At 31.3% G+C, this 20,156-nt stretch overlaps 2 protein-coding genes across 2 annotated transcripts; both read left to right on the forward strand.

The window, feature by feature from the left end:
* The first annotated feature begins 2,524 nt into the window (after positions 1-2,524).
* Positions 2,525-10,052, forward strand: LOC114169740 (RNA-binding protein 28). The gene is made up of 19 exons (XM_028055022.1): positions 2,525-2,607; positions 2,703-2,868; positions 2,991-3,051; positions 3,291-3,327; positions 4,210-4,340; positions 4,488-4,583; positions 4,674-4,782; positions 5,001-5,134; positions 5,655-5,794; positions 6,731-6,781; positions 6,865-6,947; positions 7,049-7,103; positions 7,185-7,299; positions 7,452-7,953; positions 8,026-8,242; positions 8,338-8,408; positions 8,747-8,915; positions 9,017-9,146; positions 9,238-10,052. The coding sequence occupies exons 2-19, from the start codon at positions 2,770-2,772 to the stop codon at positions 9,891-9,893; spliced, it is 2,856 nt and encodes a 951-aa protein (XP_027910823.1). The 5' UTR covers positions 2,525-2,607; positions 2,703-2,769; the 3' UTR covers positions 9,894-10,052.
* A 2,923-nt stretch (positions 10,053-12,975) lies between these two features.
* Positions 12,976-19,073, forward strand: LOC114169050 (protein CHROMATIN REMODELING 35-like). The gene is made up of 7 exons (XM_028054068.1): positions 12,976-13,014; positions 13,136-13,210; positions 13,916-14,484; positions 15,573-15,755; positions 16,369-16,542; positions 16,960-18,686; positions 18,776-19,073. Exons 2-7 carry the CDS (start codon positions 13,162-13,164, stop codon positions 18,777-18,779), a joined length of 2,706 nt encoding a protein of 901 aa, XP_027909869.1. The 5' UTR covers positions 12,976-13,014; positions 13,136-13,161; the 3' UTR covers positions 18,780-19,073.
* The last annotated feature ends 1,083 nt before the right edge of the window (positions 19,074-20,156 follow it).

Genomic DNA, 20,156 nt, shown 5'->3' on the forward strand with positions numbered 1-20,156 from the left:
ACACCCTAAAGAAAGTACATTGCTTAATCCACCTTGGATTATAACACGCCATACTTACTCAAATCATAAGCATAAATACTTATATCAACAAACTTTTAACATCATTAAAATTGTTTTGACTTTCACAACATTTTAACCATAAACATGTTACCTGAAATTTGACAGGCTCGCTCAGCAACATCATTCACTCGCTCAACGAGCATCCTCTGGAGGTGTACCTGCTCAACGAATCCAACATTGGAACAAATTACATATTAATTCGTCCAGCGAGATTAGACTTGCTTAGTCATCAAAACTCCCTGGAATTTGGTTTATTTTTCGCCAGAGAAACATTTGGCTTTCCCATTAGAATGAATATTGGAAGAAAATCATTTAAATTTTCTTCAGTGACTTCCCATTGCCCAGCAACCAAAGCTCACTGGGAAATGCATTATATAAACTCGCCCAACGAGATTAGATTTGCTTAGTCCTCAAAACTCCTTAGAATTTGATTTATTTTTTGCCCAAAGGGACATCTGGCTTACCCATTAGAATGAATATTAGGAGAAAATCATTTAAATTTTCTTCAGTGACTTCCCACTACCCAACGACCAAAGCTCACTAGGAAATGCATTATACAAACTCGCCCAACAAGTATTCTTTTGCCAACGAGTCTACATAATACAACAACTTAAATCTAAAATTTCAAACAACTCCAACCATACAAAAGCCAATCTTAAGTTTCACACAAGTTACAAACACACCAATTTTGTCTTAAACAACTTAACTCAATCAAGATTCATCCCAATTACATTACCATTCATCAAAATGCCCAAAATTTCATTAAACAAACTTAAACATGAAATGGAAGATCATATATCTCAATTAAACATATAATAATCATCAAACAACATAATTGATCATAAATTCACAATCCCAAAAGCACATTTAGTAAATCAAGCAACTCAAAACATATGATAGCTAAAATATTAGTTTCCCTCACTTGATATAACAACTTTAACTGTAAACACCGAACATCCTTAATTCCAAAGGATACTCTGTTTACACATAAAAATATCACAAGAATGATTAGGTCATATCATTACGATCACTGGTCAGTAAAGACTCACATTGAAGACTTAGATGACACATGCAATCGAAGAATATCACATGCAAGGGAGAGAACAACTTTTCAGCCTAAGAAAGTGGTAGAAAAATGACTTATTCAAATGAAAAAATTGATTGGTTAGATTGGAAGAGTTTGTCACGATGATCACTGCTACAATCTCATATATTTGAACAAATGAACAAATGGTGAGAACAATAAGAGAGAAAGCAGAGAATTCTATAAAATTGTATTTTAAAAAAAATGTATTTTTAAAATAATGGAAATCTTCTATAACAAAGCTATTTATACAAAAATATTTTATTGACTAAATATGTTTTTGATCCCTTAACTTCTGATTAAAAATTGAAATTAATTTAGTTCATTTTTAACAAAATTTATTTGATATTTCAAATGTGTTTTATGATATCATTCGAGTTATTTATATTATTTGACACATTTATACTTTGTGTTAGTTGAAAAACACTTTTAAAAATAAGTATAACAAAAATTGGTTAAATAATTATTTCACACATTTATAAAAAAGAGAAATTAATATAAAGTTAAAAAAAATTAATTTTAACTTTTACTAAAAATCAAAAACATATCTGACCCACGTTTTAATATTAAAATAATCAAATATCACAATAATTATTAAAATACATTTTGAAACCAAAATTCTTTCTCCGTTTGACTTCAGTAAAACAATGTTTATGTTTGTTTTATTTCTTATAATTTATCTGTTTTTTTTTCTTACGTACTTCCTCTTTCTATTTCATTTTTTTTTTCTATAAAACACGAACCCTTTTTCTAATACATTTTGTTATGTAAAAAAATTAACTTAAATCTAAATAAATTTTTAATTTACTTATCAAAATAACTTTAGAAGTGGTATTTCTGTACTTGTTTTTACATTTTATTTTTCATATTTAGAATACATTTATACTTTTCTTCTTTTATTCCAATATAAATATGACTTATATTTTTTAAAGATGACCAGGATGACTATTTTATTTAAATAAACAATTTTTAATGGTGTCTTATTTAACTAAGTCATAATTTAATATTACTTTTTATTTTAATAATTAAGTATATTTTGAAAACAACAGTCATGAAGTTTTTAGAATAACACCATTATTTTTCATTTAAGTTTGCTAAAAACATGCACTATAGCATATTTAGAATAAGTTTGGAAGAAAAAAAAGAAAAAAGAAAAAAGAAAAAAGAAAAAAGAAAAAAGAAAAAAGAAAAAAAAAATATATATATATATATATATATATGTGTGTGTGTATCATTTTAATTTAGTAATTAAATAACAGCTAATTAAAGTATTTTTGTTTTGAATAATTAGAAAATCAAACATGTAATTAAAATTTTATAACAAAACAAATTTTACATTTCTTAATAAATTAAGGGTTTTATTTCTTCCACAAAACCCTGGTTTACTTGTTCAAAAGCTACAACGCAAATTGCAACCCCTAACACAGACCCAACTCAACTCTGCACTCCTTTCTCTGCCTCAGGTGGCCGCAACGAAATCTTTATTTATTTTTCCATTTGGGTTTTGGATTGAACCAGTAATCGTGTATAATGCTGAAACAAAATCCCTCCTTTACAGATACTAGAATTTCTGGTGAGAAAGGAAGAAGGAGAAGAAGAAAAAGAAAAGGAGGGTGTGAAGAGAGATGGGAAAGAAGAACAAAGTGAAGGAGAATGGAGGCAAAGAGCATTGCCCCTCCACACTTTTCGTCTCCAACTTACCCTATTCCTTTTCCAATTCTCAGGTATTCGTTACTTCCTCGGTTCTTCTCCTTTCATTTGTTTGTTTCTTGATTGGTTACTTTTGTTTTTTTTTTCTGATAATATATCTGTTTAATGTTTTGCCCAAAAAAAAATGTAAAATCAGTTGGAGGAGACGTTCAGTGAGATTGGACCTGTGAGGCGTTGCTTCATGGTCACACAGAAAGGTAATGGTTTAATAACTGAAGTATATTAGATTATGCATGTAGATTATGTATGTGTGTCAACAGGGTCTAGCTTAGTTGTTTGAAAAGGGTGAGAAAATTGTTCTAAACTCCATGGCATATGTTCAACTATTCTACTGGTAAAAGGAAATTATGTATGCGGAGACTTAAAGGCACAAGTGAGGTGTATACTTTTTCTCTTTGTATTTTTAACATCTTTTTCTTTGGTTAATGATCCACAGGGTCAGCACAGCATCGGGGTTTCGGTTATGTCCAATTGTGAGTTTATGTTTAACTTCCAAAGTTTAATTTGTTTTTATCAGTGTCTTTGGTTGTCTTATCACTACCGGTTGTGAGCCTACTCTGAATTTGTTTGGACGAGCTTCTTCATAAGAACTTCTAGGAGAGAAAAACAAGAAGAAAAAATGAGACGGACTTCTTCATAAATGAAAATTAACTTGTGGACAAGTTAAAAAATAAAATTTTAGAGAAGTCGAATGAAAGAGCTACTGCAAACTAGCTTATGTATAAAATAGTTTTAACTCTTGGGGACATTCTTTTTTTTTTGTCTTCCAGAATTTCTCACGGAAAAGTTTGTCCAAATAATATGCTCTCTTTGTCATGACTTGATATTGAATTTCAGGCTTTAGCTTATATCATTGTGTTCTAGCTAGTTCTTTTGATATCGTTTCATGCTTATGATTTGGACAAAAACTCATTCAACTGAAGCTATCAATAAATTTGAATACTCAGTAGTCAGTACCCGAGTGAAAGTTTCCCCCTTCTGGAAAATATCCTCAAACATGGATTGCAATATGCTCTTCTGCTATTGTATCTCATCAGTAAAACTCCATGATCCTGCCGGGTAATAAAACTTAAATCATCATGGTTTATGAAAATCACTCAAGAAGATATCAATAGTCAAACTTTATTCTGGATGTTCAAGTAACGTAGTGCTTCAATAATATGAAACCTGTCTTCTTTTGATGTTTACTCTGATGTATAGCTGTGTTGTTGTTATTGGTAAATTAATCCACAATCATAATTTGTTTGTATCTCTGTTTTTGTGTGAGACGTATGGCTCTTCTCTCTCACCTTTATTAGAATGAGCAAGTGTGACTTGCCTTTTCCCAGTTTAAAATTAATCATTTCCATGCTCAGTGCTGTTGAGGAAGATGCCAATCGTGCTATTGAGCTGAAGAATGGTATGTCTGTTGAAGGCCGTAAAATTGGAGTGAAGCATGCAATGCCTCGTCCTCCCCGCGAGGATCGAAAGTCAAAACCAAATAAAGGTTGATGATAACTCTATAATTATGGTTCAGCATGCTGTGATATTATCATATTCCACGTTGTTTGAAAAGACAAGGAAACTATTTTAACCTTGTTTATCCTCTTATTCCTTTGTTTTCTCTTCCCCTCTTTCTTTTGTAATGTAATAGCTGGAACACCAGATGATCTTGTAAAACCAAATGGTGATGATGTAAACGACAGCACATCACTTGGAACAGAGAAGCATGTTTCAATTTTGAAGGAAGGTTGTGAATTTGTTTTTATGATTATTTTATAATCTGCTCATTTATAATTTTCACCTTATCTTATATTTTCTTTTTATTTTTCTTTTCTAGAAGTACAAGTCCCAAGTAAACAAAAAAACTCAAAGAAGCCAATGGAAACGAAAAAATCAGCTCTTTGTAATGATGTTGCAGATGATGGTGGTGGCTCAGAAAAACAGAGGTATTATCTGTTTTTCTCTGCAACTGTTCTTAATCCAACCTTTTTAAATCAGCTAATTTTGATGGAGATAAAAGAAGAATCCAGGAAGCTGATTTTAGCATGGATGTGATTAAGTGGAAATGACTAATGCGATTACCTGATTCCAACTTACTGATGTTTCTTATGTTTGAATTGTCTTGTTCCTAAAATGCTGTTTCTTGTATTTTTTCTTTTGACAGGGTTGCTAGAACTGTTATATTTGGTGGCCTCAAGGATTCTGATATGGCTGAAGAAGTTCACAGCCAAGCCAGAGAGATTGGCACTGTGTGTTCCATTAAATACCCTCTTTCAAAGAAAGATCTTGAGCAACATGGTAACTGGATTTTGATATTTTCTGCTAATGATATATAATGTAGATAAAATAGGTTTTTATGTTTATCTAATACTGTGACATGTCTGTTATATTCTATAAGTGATATAAAAAGGTCGTCACTTTTTTTTTCTTCTTTTTATTGAATAAAAGAGGCCTGTTCTTTGCAAGTAAGATTTTAGCTGCTTTATACTTGGTGTAAAGTCATTTTGTGGTTTGTGTGTGAGCTGAGTCGAATTAGGTTTGCTGCTGTCTTGTACTGCTTTAAGTGCATGGTTAATGACCATTATTGTTGTTTTAATGCCAAAACCCTTTTCACATTTTGAACGAATGTTAGTTGTATTTTGTCTCATGTTATCATATTGAGTGCAGATATGGATGTTGAAATTTGTTCTTCCACTGAAATTGTCAAAGACGTGGCTTTCCAGCAAAAACGTTCAACAAGATTAAATACATTATATCACTTATTATTATTATTTTTTTATTTCTTGGTATTGTGGAATTCATTATGGAAATTTTCCAGGTCTCATGCAAGATGGCTGTACGATGGATGCATCGTCTGTACTTTATACAAGTGTAAAATCAGCTCGAGTTTCTGTTGCAATGTTGCACAAAAAAGTGATTAGAGGGGAAACAATTTGGGCCCGCCAACTGGGTGGAGAGGTAAAGTACTTGCCATAGAACTCAACAGAGTCATTACAATGTCATCAGCTCCAGCAAAACATGATATATATATATATATATATATATATATATATATATATATATATATATATATATATATATATATATATATATATATATATATGAATAACTGCCAGCTGAGAGAAGCTGTACCATTTCGTTTGTATTCGTAAATTTGATTTATGTCTTAAAATTTGTATTCCATGCATTGAATGTGTTTTTCATTTTCTAAAAACTGAGTAGGTCAAAAACCAGTTCTCGTTTTCTTTTTTATGCAAAATTGAGTGCTCATTAGTAGTCTTAAGCTTTTTTCTGCCATTAATCAGGAGAATATGTCGTGCATGGTTTAGTATAAAGGAAGTTATGTAATGGGAATTTGTGATGTGTGCTGCTTCTTTAGGTTTGATAGGATTTTTATTTGGGTTTGATTTTAGTCTCTGTTTCCCATGTTTGTGTGGAAAAGTACTTTCTTATTTGTTGTTTCCATTTTTGTGATGCGTGTTGCTTTTAAAGGCTTGATAGGATTTTCACTTGGGTTTGGTTTTAGTCTCTGTTTCTTATGTTGGTGTAGAAAAGTATTTTCTTATTTATTGTCTCCATTTTTGAGTGTGTATTTATTTTCATGACAATATGTTCTTTGAAGTAGGAGATGTATGTACCCTGCTCACCATTTGGAAGTCAGTTTTAGCATGGTTGGAATGCATTTAGTAACTGTCGGCTGTACTTTGTCAGATTCATAGATTCATCAAATAATCTATTAGGTGGTGGGATATAGACTTCATAGTGTTTGTGCTTTGTTGTGTGCTTTTGTTCTATGATTTTTAATTGCTTGTAGGTGAAGTTGACTTCCCTGTTTACCATGTAAGATCTTGAATGAGATATTTGTTTCTTAACTTTCTGCTGTATGTGGGTCAGGGCTCCAAGACTCAGAAATGGAAGCTTATTGTCAGAAACCTTCCTTTCAAGGTTCGATGCATAGAATTAAAAAACTTGAAATAATTGTTTTTGGATTCCTTGATTTCTGACTAGTTGACTAAACATGAATGCAGGCAAAAGATACTGAAATAAGAGATATGTTTTCATCTGCTGGATATGTGTGGGACGTATTTATTCCACAAAAGTCAGACACAGGGTCAGTTCTTTCTACTTTTTATTTATTAAGAGTTTCAATATGCTATCATACGTAACGGTTTCTTAAAATGTTTTTCTTTTCCCATCTTCTCCTCTGTGCAGTCTGTCTAAGGGCTTTGCATTTGTAAAATTCACCTGCAAGCAAGATGCAGAAAATGTATGAACTTTTACCAAGGTTTTATTTTATTTGCTTGTTTGTGTTCAGAAATAACCTGCGTATAAGCTTCATCTTTTTCAGGCCATTCAAAAGCTGAATGGATCAAAGTTTGCAAAACGAGTCATAGCTGTTGATTGGGCTGTTCCAAAGAAGATATTTAGTAGTGATGTGAATGATACTCGTGCTTCAGAGAAAGGTAATTTTTATCGTGAAGAGTGTACTTTCATTAGCCACTCTTATATTCTATATTTGAAATGAATGAAGTTATGTGATTTTTATGTTTTGTCTAGATCTCATTCATTTTGGATCTGAACTATTTAAATAATACATCCTTTGCAATTTCTGTAGAAGAACAAAACTTGAGTGATGAAGATAGTGACGAGGAGGATGTGGAGCTTGTTGATAAAAGATCTGGCCAAGGAGATGATAGTGATACAAACCACTCCAGTGCCATGGTGGAAGAGGGTGCTCCTCCTGAAGATAATTTTGATGAGGAGGCAGATATTGCAAGAAAGGTGCTTAACAACTTGCTTGGATCCTCAAGCAAAGGAACATCTGAAAACAATGGTTCTATGTTGTCCAAAGAAAACAAAGAGTCAAGACCTGATGAAGTTGTTAAGGATGCAGATGGAAAAGTATCTGATGACTTGGAAAAGGTTTCAGGTGTTTCTAAGCCTGACATTTCCAGCATAAACAACTTATCAAATCCTAAGGGAACAGAAGAAGATTTGCAGAGAACAGTTTTTATAAGTAATCTTCCCTTTGAATGTGATAATGAAGAAGTAAAACAACGATTTTCTGGGTTTGGGGAAGTAGAATACTTTGCTCCTGTTCTCCACCAAGTTACCAAGTATGTCACAGTGTTATTTTTCTGTGTCTATTTCACAGGGCATTATTCATAGTCTCCTTTTACTCAATGCAGGCGACCAAGAGGAACTGGTTTTCTAAAGTTTAAAACTGTAGAAGCAGCTGATACTGCAATTTCAGCTGCTATTGCTGCTTCTGGGACAGGTATTTTGCTGAAGGGTAGACCGTTGAAAGTTTTAAAGGCTTTGGATAAGAAATCGGCACATGACAAGGAACTGGAGAAAGCAAAAAATAATGAGGTTAATGACCACCGGAATCTTTACTTGGCAAAGGTTTGACTTCTCCTTTGTAACTTTTTGTTGAGTAGGCTGTTGAAGCTGATAGATATGCATAAGATTAACATTCTCATTCAACTAAATTGCAACAGGAGGGACTTATTGTTGAGGGAACTACAGCTGCTGAAGGCGTTTCAGCCAGTGATATGTTAAAACGCCAAGAGTGAGTATTGTGTGGTTTGGAATTATTATTTTAACTCACATCTATAATTTTGGTTATAGTTATTATGTGTGCTGCATTTGAGTGACTTTTTTAATCTCCAACTGTCATTGTTATAATAGACTACTGTGTTCTCCATTGAGGGATTGACCATTGGGTCTTGTTAAGTTGTGGAGAATTATGTTTTTCTTTTGAATTCTCCTAATGTTGTGATAATCCTTTGCTATTCTGGTTTCCATGTTAAGTTGTGGAGAATTATGTTTTAATTCTATCTTCTTGCTCAAGTGTAATTTCTTCAGCTGGTGTTAGTGCTCAATATTATTCATGGAAATTTCATATAGGTTAGAGAGGAAAAAGAAGACAAAGCTTCAATCTCCAAATTTTCATGTTTCAAGAACTAGACTCATTATCTACAACTTACCCAAGTCGATGCATGAGAAAGAACTCAAGAAGCTTTGTATTGATGCAGTCATCTCCAGAGCTACCAAGCAAAAACCATTAATTCGGCAGGTTGGTTGAGTAGATCATAGCTACAAGTTGTCAATTATTGTTTCTGTAAAGCTTTAAGGGTGTCATGTTATATTCTAACAAAATATACGTACAATATGCAGATAAAGTTTTTGAAAAATGAGAAGAACGGAAAGGTAGCTCAAGAACGCTATTCAAGGGGAGTTGCATTTGTTGAATTTTCTGAGCATCAGCATGCCCTTGTGGCTCTGAGAGTTCTCAACAATAATCCTGGTGAATACCATTTCTCATCATCTCTGAGGATCATATACTATTTTGTACTTTATTTCTGTCTAATTCATAGTTTGCTTTCATTTGACGCCAGAAACATTTGGTCCTGAACATCGACCAATCGTGGAGTTTGCTCTTGATAATGTTCAAACACTTAAACTTCGGAACGCAAAGCTACAATTTCAACAGCAGGCTCCTCAAGATGACAACAATGGTATGAAAAATGACAAACCTGGCAACAAAGAAGATCACAAGCAGGACAGAAAACGAAAGTCCAGAGAGCATGGTGAACCGGGAAAGGAAACAGTAGTGAATACAAATGGTGAATCAGGTGATACACTGGCAAATGGAAAATCCAAAAGACAGAAAGGCAACAAAAAGAACAAAAGGGCACTGAAAGAAAATCCAGAAGCCTTGTCCATGAAGCCAAAGAATAACCAAAATGGCCAGAAAAATGGTGGTGCATCAGCTGAAGATCAAAACACTGCCCCTAACAGAAGAAAATCAGGAAACAAAGATGATGATACTGGTTTTAGAAAAAGAAAGATGCAGAATCAAGAACAAGAAGCAGGGCAGAAAATGGTTTCTAAGAAACGGCCTAAGAAGAATAAAGGTTCAGTAGGGAAGGACGTAGTAGACAAGCTTGACATGCTAATAGAACAATATAGATCCAAATTCTCACACAAGAGTTCCCAAGAGAATGGAGAGAAAAAACCTTCAAAACAGGTTAGGAAATGGTTCCAATCATAGTCACTTTTTCTTTCTGGTTCATATGAATTTTGTCACCTGTATTATTTTTTTACTGCCTCTGAAAAAGTTTAAGCAATGTAACATTAGTTGCACCATATCTTATGTTGTTTTTCCTTTTTGTCCCTAACAAAATTTCAAATACTGATAAATTTTCTGGTATTTTTTGCTGTTTTTGTGTTTGAGGAATGTGTGTGCAAAATATCTAACAGATTAAACCAGCAAAGTATTATTTAGTAAACTCATTTTTTTTAAATATATTGATGCTTAATCTCTTTAATTTCATTATTATTTTTCTTCCATCAATGTCACCATGCCTTTAGTAAAAAAGTTTATACCATTGATTGATTAGAAAATATGATAAAATATACATACAAGGCCTTTGATACTCTATTAAGTATTCAATGCATTTAATAAAATGTAAATTCTCAAAGAAAAAATCTAAATATAGTTGGAGAATAATACAAGACTTTTTTTTTTTTTTTGCAAGCAATAAAATGTCTTTTGTAGTTTTGAATTATAAAGAAAGAGGTAAACTCACAATCTGATTTATGAGTAAATGATGAAAACAAACAATAATGTATCATTATATTTTAAAACACAATTTAAAAAAATAATAATCACAATTCAATGTTATCTTAAAAGATCAAATACAACTAAAAAAAATAAGATAAATAATACACAATCTAAAAAACTAATGTGATATATATTCAATTTTTAACAAATCAATCAAGTTAAATATCGCTCAAATGTTATTCCAAACTTACGACACTAGTACTCTTTGTTTTTAACTTATTAAAGCTAATATACAAAAATTCTTTGGGAAACTAGTTTAAATTTTTAAACAACACATCCAAATGCTATTTTATTTTTGCTTAAACAAAGATTAACTTACCAAATCCAAATGCTTTCAAGATATAAATGGACAGAGTTATTTATAGAAAGAAAGATAAAGTTACTTAAAAATATTATTTTTAGATATTTTATTTTGCTTATTTATTTTCTTTCTTTTCAACAATTGTCACTTTTCTTAAAAGCGTAAAATAGGTTGTGCATAGATAGATGTAGGTGAACAAGGAAAGTAACAATTGTCTTTTCTTCTATAGAGTACATTTTTTAAGTTTTAAACTTCTATAGACACTTTCAATTTTTATTTTTTTAGGTAATATATTATTCTTTATATCTATTAAATTAGCACCATTTTGAATTTGATTAGAATTTGAATTTTGTAAAATTGAATTGTGAGTTGATTTTTGTATATTTTTTTTCTTGATTTTAAATTAATTAAAAATAAATGTTTAGAGAAAACTGAAATTATTCGTGTAGTGTTTAATTAATTAGACAAGTAAAAAATTAGATAACATGAGTTTTTTAAAAATAGATATATTTTAAGGAATTATTTAGAAATAATATAAATAAATATGTGTGATAACGATTGTTAAGAGAAAGTATTTATTTTATCTAAAATAAAGTATTAGTAGGTTAAAATCATATTTTGGTTCTCTAGATTTTATAAAAAAAATTCAATTAAATTTCTAAATTTTTATTTGCTTTCAATTTAGTTTCTTTAAAAGATGATCCAGTCGATTTGTACTTTTAATCACTTCACCTAATAAATAAAATTATTTGAATATTTAGACTTCTTAAGTGAAGTGATTTCATTTGTAAATTTTAACGTAAATTTAATATTAATCTAACAAAAAAAACCTAATTATTTCATTTTAAAAATTAGACTAAATCAAACTAAATAAAAAGTAGATATCTAATTAAATTTTGTATAAAAATTAAGAGAGCACAATAAGATTTTAGCCTAAAAACTAATATCATTTTGTAGTGACTAAAACATTAAATTAGAGACTTTTACCTTAATAATAAATTAATCATTTAATAAAATAATTTATTGTACGAGTAAACTATATACTTGTTTGGCTAACAATCAGTAATCTTATTAATATCACATTTAAATTTTTGTCTAAATAAAACAAAATTTTCTAACCAAAGTTATTTGACACTATCTTTAAAAATATTCACCTATAGTATTTCCAATACAAATTACTTATAAAGAAACTTTATTTTACCTTAAATGAGCCTAACATATGTTATATTACTGTTAAGCAAATTACATTATATTCATATAAATTTGGATTTTCATATGAATCGAAAATTTGTCAATTTTTTTATTTATATTATTTTTTACATTTTTTAATTATTAAAATATTATTTTTTATTGTTAATATATAGTAATCTTATCTAAAATCAAGTTTTTAAATTTTTCCAATGCAAGTTCTTAAATTTAAAACCTTATTAATAAAGTTATTGACGTGGATTTGAAGAGCTCTCTGCAACAGTTGCTTCCTAAAAGTAAGCATGCAATTAATTTGCTTAAAACTATTTTTAATAACGTTTAATTAAATGAAATACTAATTTTTATGATTAATATTAAATAACCACACATCTAAAATTTAATTCTTCTTTTCCTAATTTTTCATCAAATCAATTATTCTTCCCGCATCGGTTAAAATTATGCATTTATTAAAATTCATAGTAATAAAACAGTAGTGCAGTTTTCTATATATTTAATCGTTTCTCTTACCATTTAATACAATAAATAAATATACATATATACGTGTGTGTAAATTATTTGTCTCCTAAAATTTCCTTTTAAAAATTTAAGATAATGTTAATTAATTTTTATTAATCATACCATTAATCAAACCTAAAATTACTATTTTATTATATTAAGAAAAATTATTTTACGTAAATTACAGGGCTTTTTTTAACTGCAATTAATTAAGTGCGTCTAATCACCAATCACACATGCAACGTGATTGGAAATTGCACTTTGACCCACACCAATCATCATACAGTTAAAAATTTTGGTATGACCAGAATCTAACCGTTCAAATTTTTTATCAACGCTGTCGTCAGACACTGGCGGTTAATTCCGCATCCACACTGCATGAACGCTGCTGGTGCGACACAGAGGATCATTGACCATTGTAACCGATGGAAACTCAAACGTCGTAAACACTCTCTCAGTGCATTACTTGCTCTATAAAATTTTCAATGCTTTCTCTCTGCATTTCTCAAACTCATTTTCTTTCTTCACCATTTCTCCTTTTTGGTAACCCTCTTCTCTTGTTTTTCTACAATCTCTGATAGAAAACGGATAAATTGAACACTTGTTTTTTTATCTTTCTCTTTCAGTTTGCAATAATTTTATCTGTTTTTGCTTCAATTTTCAGTTTCTTCATTTCGTTGAAAGTTACCGATGGAGTCCTCTGTTGACGTGTTATCAGCTAAGCGCTGTCGTTCAACCGGTATGTTCCTCATTTTCTTGCTCTTATTTTTTTTTTTCTGTTCTATTTTATTTTTTTAATTTGTCATTTAAAAATGTTGATCACCACGTATATTATTTGCATCTTCAATGTCATTTTCCTTTTCTTTCTAATTTTATCCGGTTTTTTGGGTGGATTATTTCATTTTTTTTATTTTAGGATTTGATGAGAATACTTTTGTGTGCAGAGTGGTTTCTGAGCATGTATGGTAAGAATGTTGAGTCCGAACATCTTCTTTTAGGACGAAACTTTGGATGGTGTTCTCTTAAAGGGCCTTTTGTAGTGTTTTTTTTTTTTTTTCAATCAGAACTAGAATTTTAGCTGTGTAATATGCTTAATAAGACTTAATAAAGGTTTGTATTATTTATGTGAATTATCAAGGTGGTGCCTTTTTGTTACGCTGATCATGGTGATACTTGAATTTTAATTAGAGAACTGAAAAAAAAACAAATAACATGTATAAGGTACTACTTTTAAGTTTTTTCCTTTAATTATATTTTATGATTTTATGGTTTTGTTTCGTTTGTGATTTGATTAGTTGCTGGTAGGAGTTGAAACTGTGATGGGGTGTGTGTACACTATCATACTTGAGTCTAGTGGAAGTATATAAGCATGAGAATATTTGGTTCTGTTTCATGATGGAATATCTGCAGCTCTTCTGAGTTTAATTTCATTTTGAGAAACCAGGATCTCCCTGTGGCCCTGACACAGGCAAAAGACAGAAGTTATCAGATGTCGCTGACCATACGAATCCATCTGCAATTTCGGATGTTGTGGTTCGTATAGAGCATGGGAAATTTGGAAGTGTCACAAAGGAAATAGAGGACCTTGTAGCCATCAAAATGCAAATACTTGGACCTTACTTTGCAAAGTATCCCGTACTTGTTAATGAATTCAGGAATGTGGTAACTGACCACGATGAAGACACCACTAAATTCGAAGATCAACAAGACACTGGTTTGACATATCATGATGTCATAGATTTGGAGGTGGAAAACTTTGAGAAGGATGTTCGTGCAGCTCCAGTTCCTGTTATTCACATCGATTCAGACGGGGAAGGTGATGAAGATAAAAATGCTATTGTTCCTTTTCATGAAGCCTCAGAGGTGGAAGATGATAGACACAATAAATCTATTGTTCCATTTCATGAAGCTTCAAAAGAGAAAGATGATAGACAAAATAAATCTATTGTTCAGTTTCATGAAATTGTGTTGCCGACGCTTGTTGCACCGTCTCCTGTTGTGATGAAGACAGTCGTAAGTTTTCCTTAATTTTGCAATAACTTAAATATATGAAATACCAAATTGAAATAATAGTTATTAATATGCATAATTTTTTATTTGAAATATATTTGTGACATGCTCCATCTGGGGATAATGATAGGAACCTAGGTTTCAAACAAGGAAGTAGCTAAACTTGTACGAATATGAGTGAAATTCCTCTAATCCAACGGAAAAAAAGCAAATAATTATGGATGGAAATATCTTTATACAAATATGGAATAGTCATCAAGTAAGTAAAACCATTCAGATGATTAGAAAAGTCAGCCTATACACAAAATCACCACTCAGGAACCTCAGAATAATCCCACTTATTTGGTTAACCACCTTTCGTACGTACTCCTTTTCTCTCTTTTGGCCGCACTCTTTTGGCCACACTGCATGATTCCTGTATCACACTCCTTACCCTCCCCACTCATTCGATTATTTTTTCCTCTATTTCAAGCATGACTTACTGACCTAACATATGATTTAACAAAATTGTAGCATTTATTTTCAACTTTTTGTGGTGTGACCGAAGATTCTCTTAGAACATTGAGTCTTTGCTGTATTATTCTTTTTTTCCTGATTTGAAGCATGAAATAAATATTGTCAAAAATTATCAATCCCTTACTTTCTTAAGACTGTATAGTACTCTTAAACTAAGTTATCAATTTCTAGATATTTTAACCCAGTTTCACTGAATAAACTTTTTTCCTTGTGGTCATAGTTTCGAAACCATTGGATTGGACGAATTACTATACTTGAATATTTACTTTTGATCCTTTACACTTGGTGATTGGACGCACTATCTGTTTATATTCTTTTTCTGTGCTCCTGCTATTCGCATGTTAATGTTGAAAAGGGAATAGTGAATGATGTTTGCCTTTCTTGAACATGTGTCAATTTTTCATTTGAAGCGCTTGACATTTGTATTTAGCTAACTTCTTAAGAGTCTGTGTATTTACATTTAAATTTGTAGCTGCTCTTCATTAGAAGATGCTAGCTCTTTTTTCTTTCTCTTCATTTCAATGTAAGTTGTTTCACTGACATGCTTTACTGTTGTGTCAAACAATGCGTTTTAGAGGCAGCGTACTCCCATTCCTAACCATCGCAAAAGTAAAGATCCGAAAAAGGAGACAAGTTTGGCGGGTACAGGTGTTTATATCGGTTTAAAGGAGGAAGAGGATCATCAGGTTAACCCCGCAGATAATGAGGGCCTAGAAGATATTTGGAAAGAGATGTCAATGGCAATGGAGTGTTCCAAAGTATAATACTTTTGTTTCTTATATTGAAATTTTTAAATAATAATACCAGTTTTTGTCGTGGAGTTTATCATCAACTCATTTGGATGTTGTTTTTTTTTGCGTAATTAATTTGTAATTCTTTACTAAAATTGATGTGTTTGGTTAAAGGTTGCTGAGACGATACATTTTTCTTATGAAGATAAGGGAAATGACTATAGTTGAACAGCCAAGTGTCGAGAAATTAAATCTATTGACAAAGAATTATAATGTAATTCCTTGTTTGAGTAGCGATGTTAACTAGATCATCCATCGATTTATGATCAAAAAATCATGAAATTCATATTAAATTTAGTTCTATAAGTTGAATTGTTGAAACATTGTGCATTTTCCCATACTATTATCCTTATTTGTCTCCAATGTTTTGCTCTCTTATTCGTTCTTACCTGTTGTATACATGTAAGGCTCCCATTACATGTAAATGTCAGTTGCGATTTTATTTTCTGCTATGTAAAACTACTTCTATACACATCGAAATTTAAATTTAAGTAAATTATTTATTACATTGAAGTCTACCCGCAAATTGAAGTTTCAGGTTCCTTTGGCATTGATGTAATTTAATTGTTCCCTATACTAGGTTGTTTCCGCGGATCCTCTGCCAGATGAAGAAGTAGAAAGAGACTATGAAGAAGCAGAAAGAGACGAGGATTGCGATCATTCTTTTATTTTAAAAGATGATATTGGTTATGTTTGTCGGGTTTGTGGAATTATTGACCGAAGAATTGAAACCATATTTGAGTTTCAGTACAAGGTTAGTCTAATGCTTTTGCATTACTTTTTTTTGTTATAAATCTTAATTATAAAATTTTAATGAATGTGATAGACATGAAATATACTTTTAAAATTAGATGCACAACACATTAATTTTTGAGGAGCGCAGGGTATAAACATACAAAATGACGAGCAAACAGATAGCAACTTGTGATCAATAAACTCTTCTGATAATTTGCCAACCTTTCTTTAAGGACTGAGAAACCTCCTTATCAAACCAAAATAATATTGCAGGTAGACCATGTATCTCATGTGTGGACCTAACTGCATTAGAATATAATACCTGTGCTTAATTCTCACGATTTATATTCTGGACTAGTATTACTTGTGGCTGGGACAGGAAGTGTTAAAGGCTGAATTTATTTATTATTTTTATTAATTTTATATTTTAATGAAGGTTAAACGGAGCACAAGAACTTATGCATCTGATTCACGGAATACCAAGAAAACAGATGTATTTGGAGTTAATGTTATTAAAGATGACCTCATAGTTACCGAAATCCCAGCGCACCCTAGACACATGAAACAGATGAAGCCCCATCAAGTTGAAGGATTCAATTTTCTTGTTAGAAATCTTGCAGGTGACAATCCTGGTGGCTGCATCTTAGCCCATGCTCCAGGATCTGGGAAAACATTCATGATAATCAGTTTCATGCAAAGTTTTCTAGGCAAGTATCCGAATGCAAGACCCTTAGTGGTGCTTCCTAAGGGAATATTGTCAACATGGAAAAAGGAGTTTCAAATATGGCAGGTGGAGGACATACCTTTATATGACTTCTACACAGTGAAGGCAGACAGTAGAACTCAACAACTGGAAGTGCTGAATCAATGGGTGGAGAAGAAGAGTATTCTTTTCTTGGGATACAAACAGTTCTCCTCTATTGTCTGTGATAATGGGACCAACGATACATCATTATCTTGCCAAAAAATTTTACTCAAAGTTCCTACAATTCTTATTTTGGACGAGGGACACAATCCTAGGAATGAAAACACAGATATGGTACAATCTCTCGCAAAAGTTGAGACGCCTAGAAAGGTTGTACTGTCAGGAACCCTTTATCAAAATCATGTCAAGGAGGTGTTTAACATTCTAGATCTTGTTCGGCCGAAATTTTTGAAGATGGAAACATCCAAAACTATTGAGAGGCGCATCCGAAGTAGAGTTCATGTATCAGGGATAAAAGACTTCTCTGATTTAGTTGAAAACACTTTGCAGGACACTGATTTTAAAACGAAAATAGCTGTTATACAAGATTTGCGTGAGATGACGAGCAAGGTACTTCACTATTATAAAGGAGATTTTCTTGATGAGCTTCCTGGTCTTGTGGATTTTACTGTAATGCTCACTCTTAGCCCTAGACAGAAGTCTGAAATAGCAAAAATAAAAAAGCAATCTAAAAGAAAGTTCAAGATATCTTCTGTAGGAAGTGCTGTCTATCTGCATCCTAAACTGAAACCACTAGCAGAAAATTGTGGTGAAAATTCTACATCTGATCGTGTAATTGATGACTTGGTAGATAAACTGGATATCAGAGATGGTGTGAAGTCAAAATTTTATCACAACATGCTAAATCTGTGTGAATCAGCAGGGGAGAAGCTTCTAGTTTTCAGTCAGTATCTGTTACCCTTGAAATATTTAGAAAGGTTGACTATTAACTGGAAAGGCTGGAGTCTTGGAAGAGAAATTTTTGTAATCTCAGGAGAATCAAGCTATGAGCACCGAGAATGGTCCATGGAAAAATTTAACAGTTCTCCTGAAGCCAAAGTCTTCTTTGGCTCAATCAAGGCATGTGGTGAAGGTATATCACTGGTTGGGGCCTCTCGCATAATTATCTTGGACGTTCATCTCAATCCATCAGTTACACGTCAAGCTATAGGTCGTGCATTCAGACCCTGCCAGAAGAAGAAGGTGTTTGTGTATCGTTTAGTATCGGCTGATTCTCCAGAAGAAGAAGATCACCATGTTTGTTTCAAGAAAGAGTTAATTTCAAAAATGTGGTTTGAATGGAATGAGTATTGTGGTGATCGAGCTTTTGAAGTTGAGGAAGTTCTTCTGAAAGAGTGTGACGATCTTTTTCTTGAGAGTCCATTGCTTGGAGAAGATGTAAAAGCTCTGTACAAAAGGTCAGTGACCATTCCCCCAGTTTTTGTATATAATATATTCTCTGCTAACCACATTTTTTTTTTCTGATATTGGTTTATTTCTATGTCAGGTAGGATGGGTAGGCACTTATGTTTCACTTTCATGTGCTTGTGAGTAAAATTTTCTGACCCTGTTTGCTTACGATTTGTCAATCATACAGTTCTGTTTTAATATTTGTTTTAATATTTCATTGAACAATGAGTTGACAAATATTTTTCGAGATTTTCTGATTGTTTCGGATTCAGGACTGTATCTTTGTTCAGAACAATGCAGGGTTACTGAGAATTGAATGAGTTTTCTTTTAGTCTTTATTTAATGTTCCTAGTATTAGTAGCAAATAGCATTCTGTTATCTTAGTTTATTTTAGTTCCGTTGACTCAACTGATTATCAAAATTTTCAAATCTTTTTGTATGGTTGTGATGCTAAGAATGCTTTGTCTAGGAAGAGATGTATGTATAAACTTTTCTAAGAAAAATAAGAAATAAATTTCTTACCAATTAAAATAACTAATTTCAAATTTCAAATTTCTTATCGATGAATTATTTGGTTTAATTTTTTGTTTTCAGTTTGAAATCTATACCAAAATGCTCAGTTGGAAAAACAACACATCCAAAAATATAAGAAATAAATATATTTTAATGGATTTTCAATTATTTTTGGTAAAAGTCTTCTACTCAGACGAGGTTCTGACTTATATTTTAATAACTAAGTGTATTATAGTATTATGTTTTATATTTTTAATAAAATATTATAGTTTGTTGTATTAGATAAAATATGTCATTTCTTTTTCTTTTATATTATGAAATTATTATCTCAAGTTATAAATTGCTTTATTTGCAATTAAATAAGATATTTGTTGGTGACAATTTGGCGAATAATATATATTTTATTTTGACTAAGTAGAGTTATGTATTATAATGAATGGAAAATTCTCGGTAACGTGGTTGATATAGATACAAATTTTTAATATAAATTTTTAAAAGTTATCTTGTTGCAATCAAGTTGATAATTATTATATTTAATGAGTCTTCATAAAAATCTTTAGTGTAGTTCATCTTGTATACATATATTCTAGAAAAAACGAAATCTTGGTATTAATTATCCAAGTGATGCACAGAAATGCTGAATTTTAAGGGACGTAGACTGTAGATGGGACCTAAACATAAGCATATAAATTTATATATTGGACGAATTCTTTCTACACATTAATACAAAATTCTCATTTTATTTTCTCAAAATCATAGAATTCAAAAATAAAAAAAAAATTTTTAATGAACAATCTAAAAGTCAATTTTAACTATTGAATCATATATTATAAAAATCATTTTTGACTTCCAAAAAAGACAAAATGAAAATTTTAATATTCACATGATGCAGGATGAAAAGTGTGGAGATGTGCCTTGCATTAATCGAATGTGCTACTTACAAGAAAATAATAATTCAGATAGAC

This window comes from Vigna unguiculata, chromosome 11, assembly GCF_004118075.2.
Source record: "Vigna unguiculata cultivar IT97K-499-35 chromosome 11, ASM411807v1, whole genome shotgun sequence".
NCBI lineage: Eukaryota > Viridiplantae > Streptophyta > Magnoliopsida > Fabales > Fabaceae > Vigna > Vigna unguiculata.

Coding starts and splice junctions, on each gene's coding strand:
- LOC114169740 (XM_028055022.1), top strand. CDS start 2,770: ATGGGAAAGAAGAACAAAGTGAAGGAGAATGGAGGCAAAGAGCATTGC. Junction 5,795..6,730: donor CCCGCCAACTGGGTGGAGAG/GTAAAGTACTTG, acceptor TATGTGGGTCAG/GGCTCCAAGACTCAGAAATG. Junction 7,300..7,451: donor TACTCGTGCTTCAGAGAAAG/GTAATTTTTATC, acceptor CAATTTCTGTAG/AAGAACAAAACTTGAGTGAT.
- LOC114169050 (XM_028054068.1), top strand. CDS start 13,162: ATGGAGTCCTCTGTTGACGTGTTATCAGCTAAGCGCTGTCGTTCAACC. Junction 13,211..13,915: donor TAAGCGCTGTCGTTCAACCG/GTATGTTCCTCA, acceptor TTGAGAAACCAG/GATCTCCCTGTGGCCCTGAC. Junction 14,485..15,572: donor CTGTTGTGATGAAGACAGTC/GTAAGTTTTCCT, acceptor AATGCGTTTTAG/AGGCAGCGTACTCCCATTCC.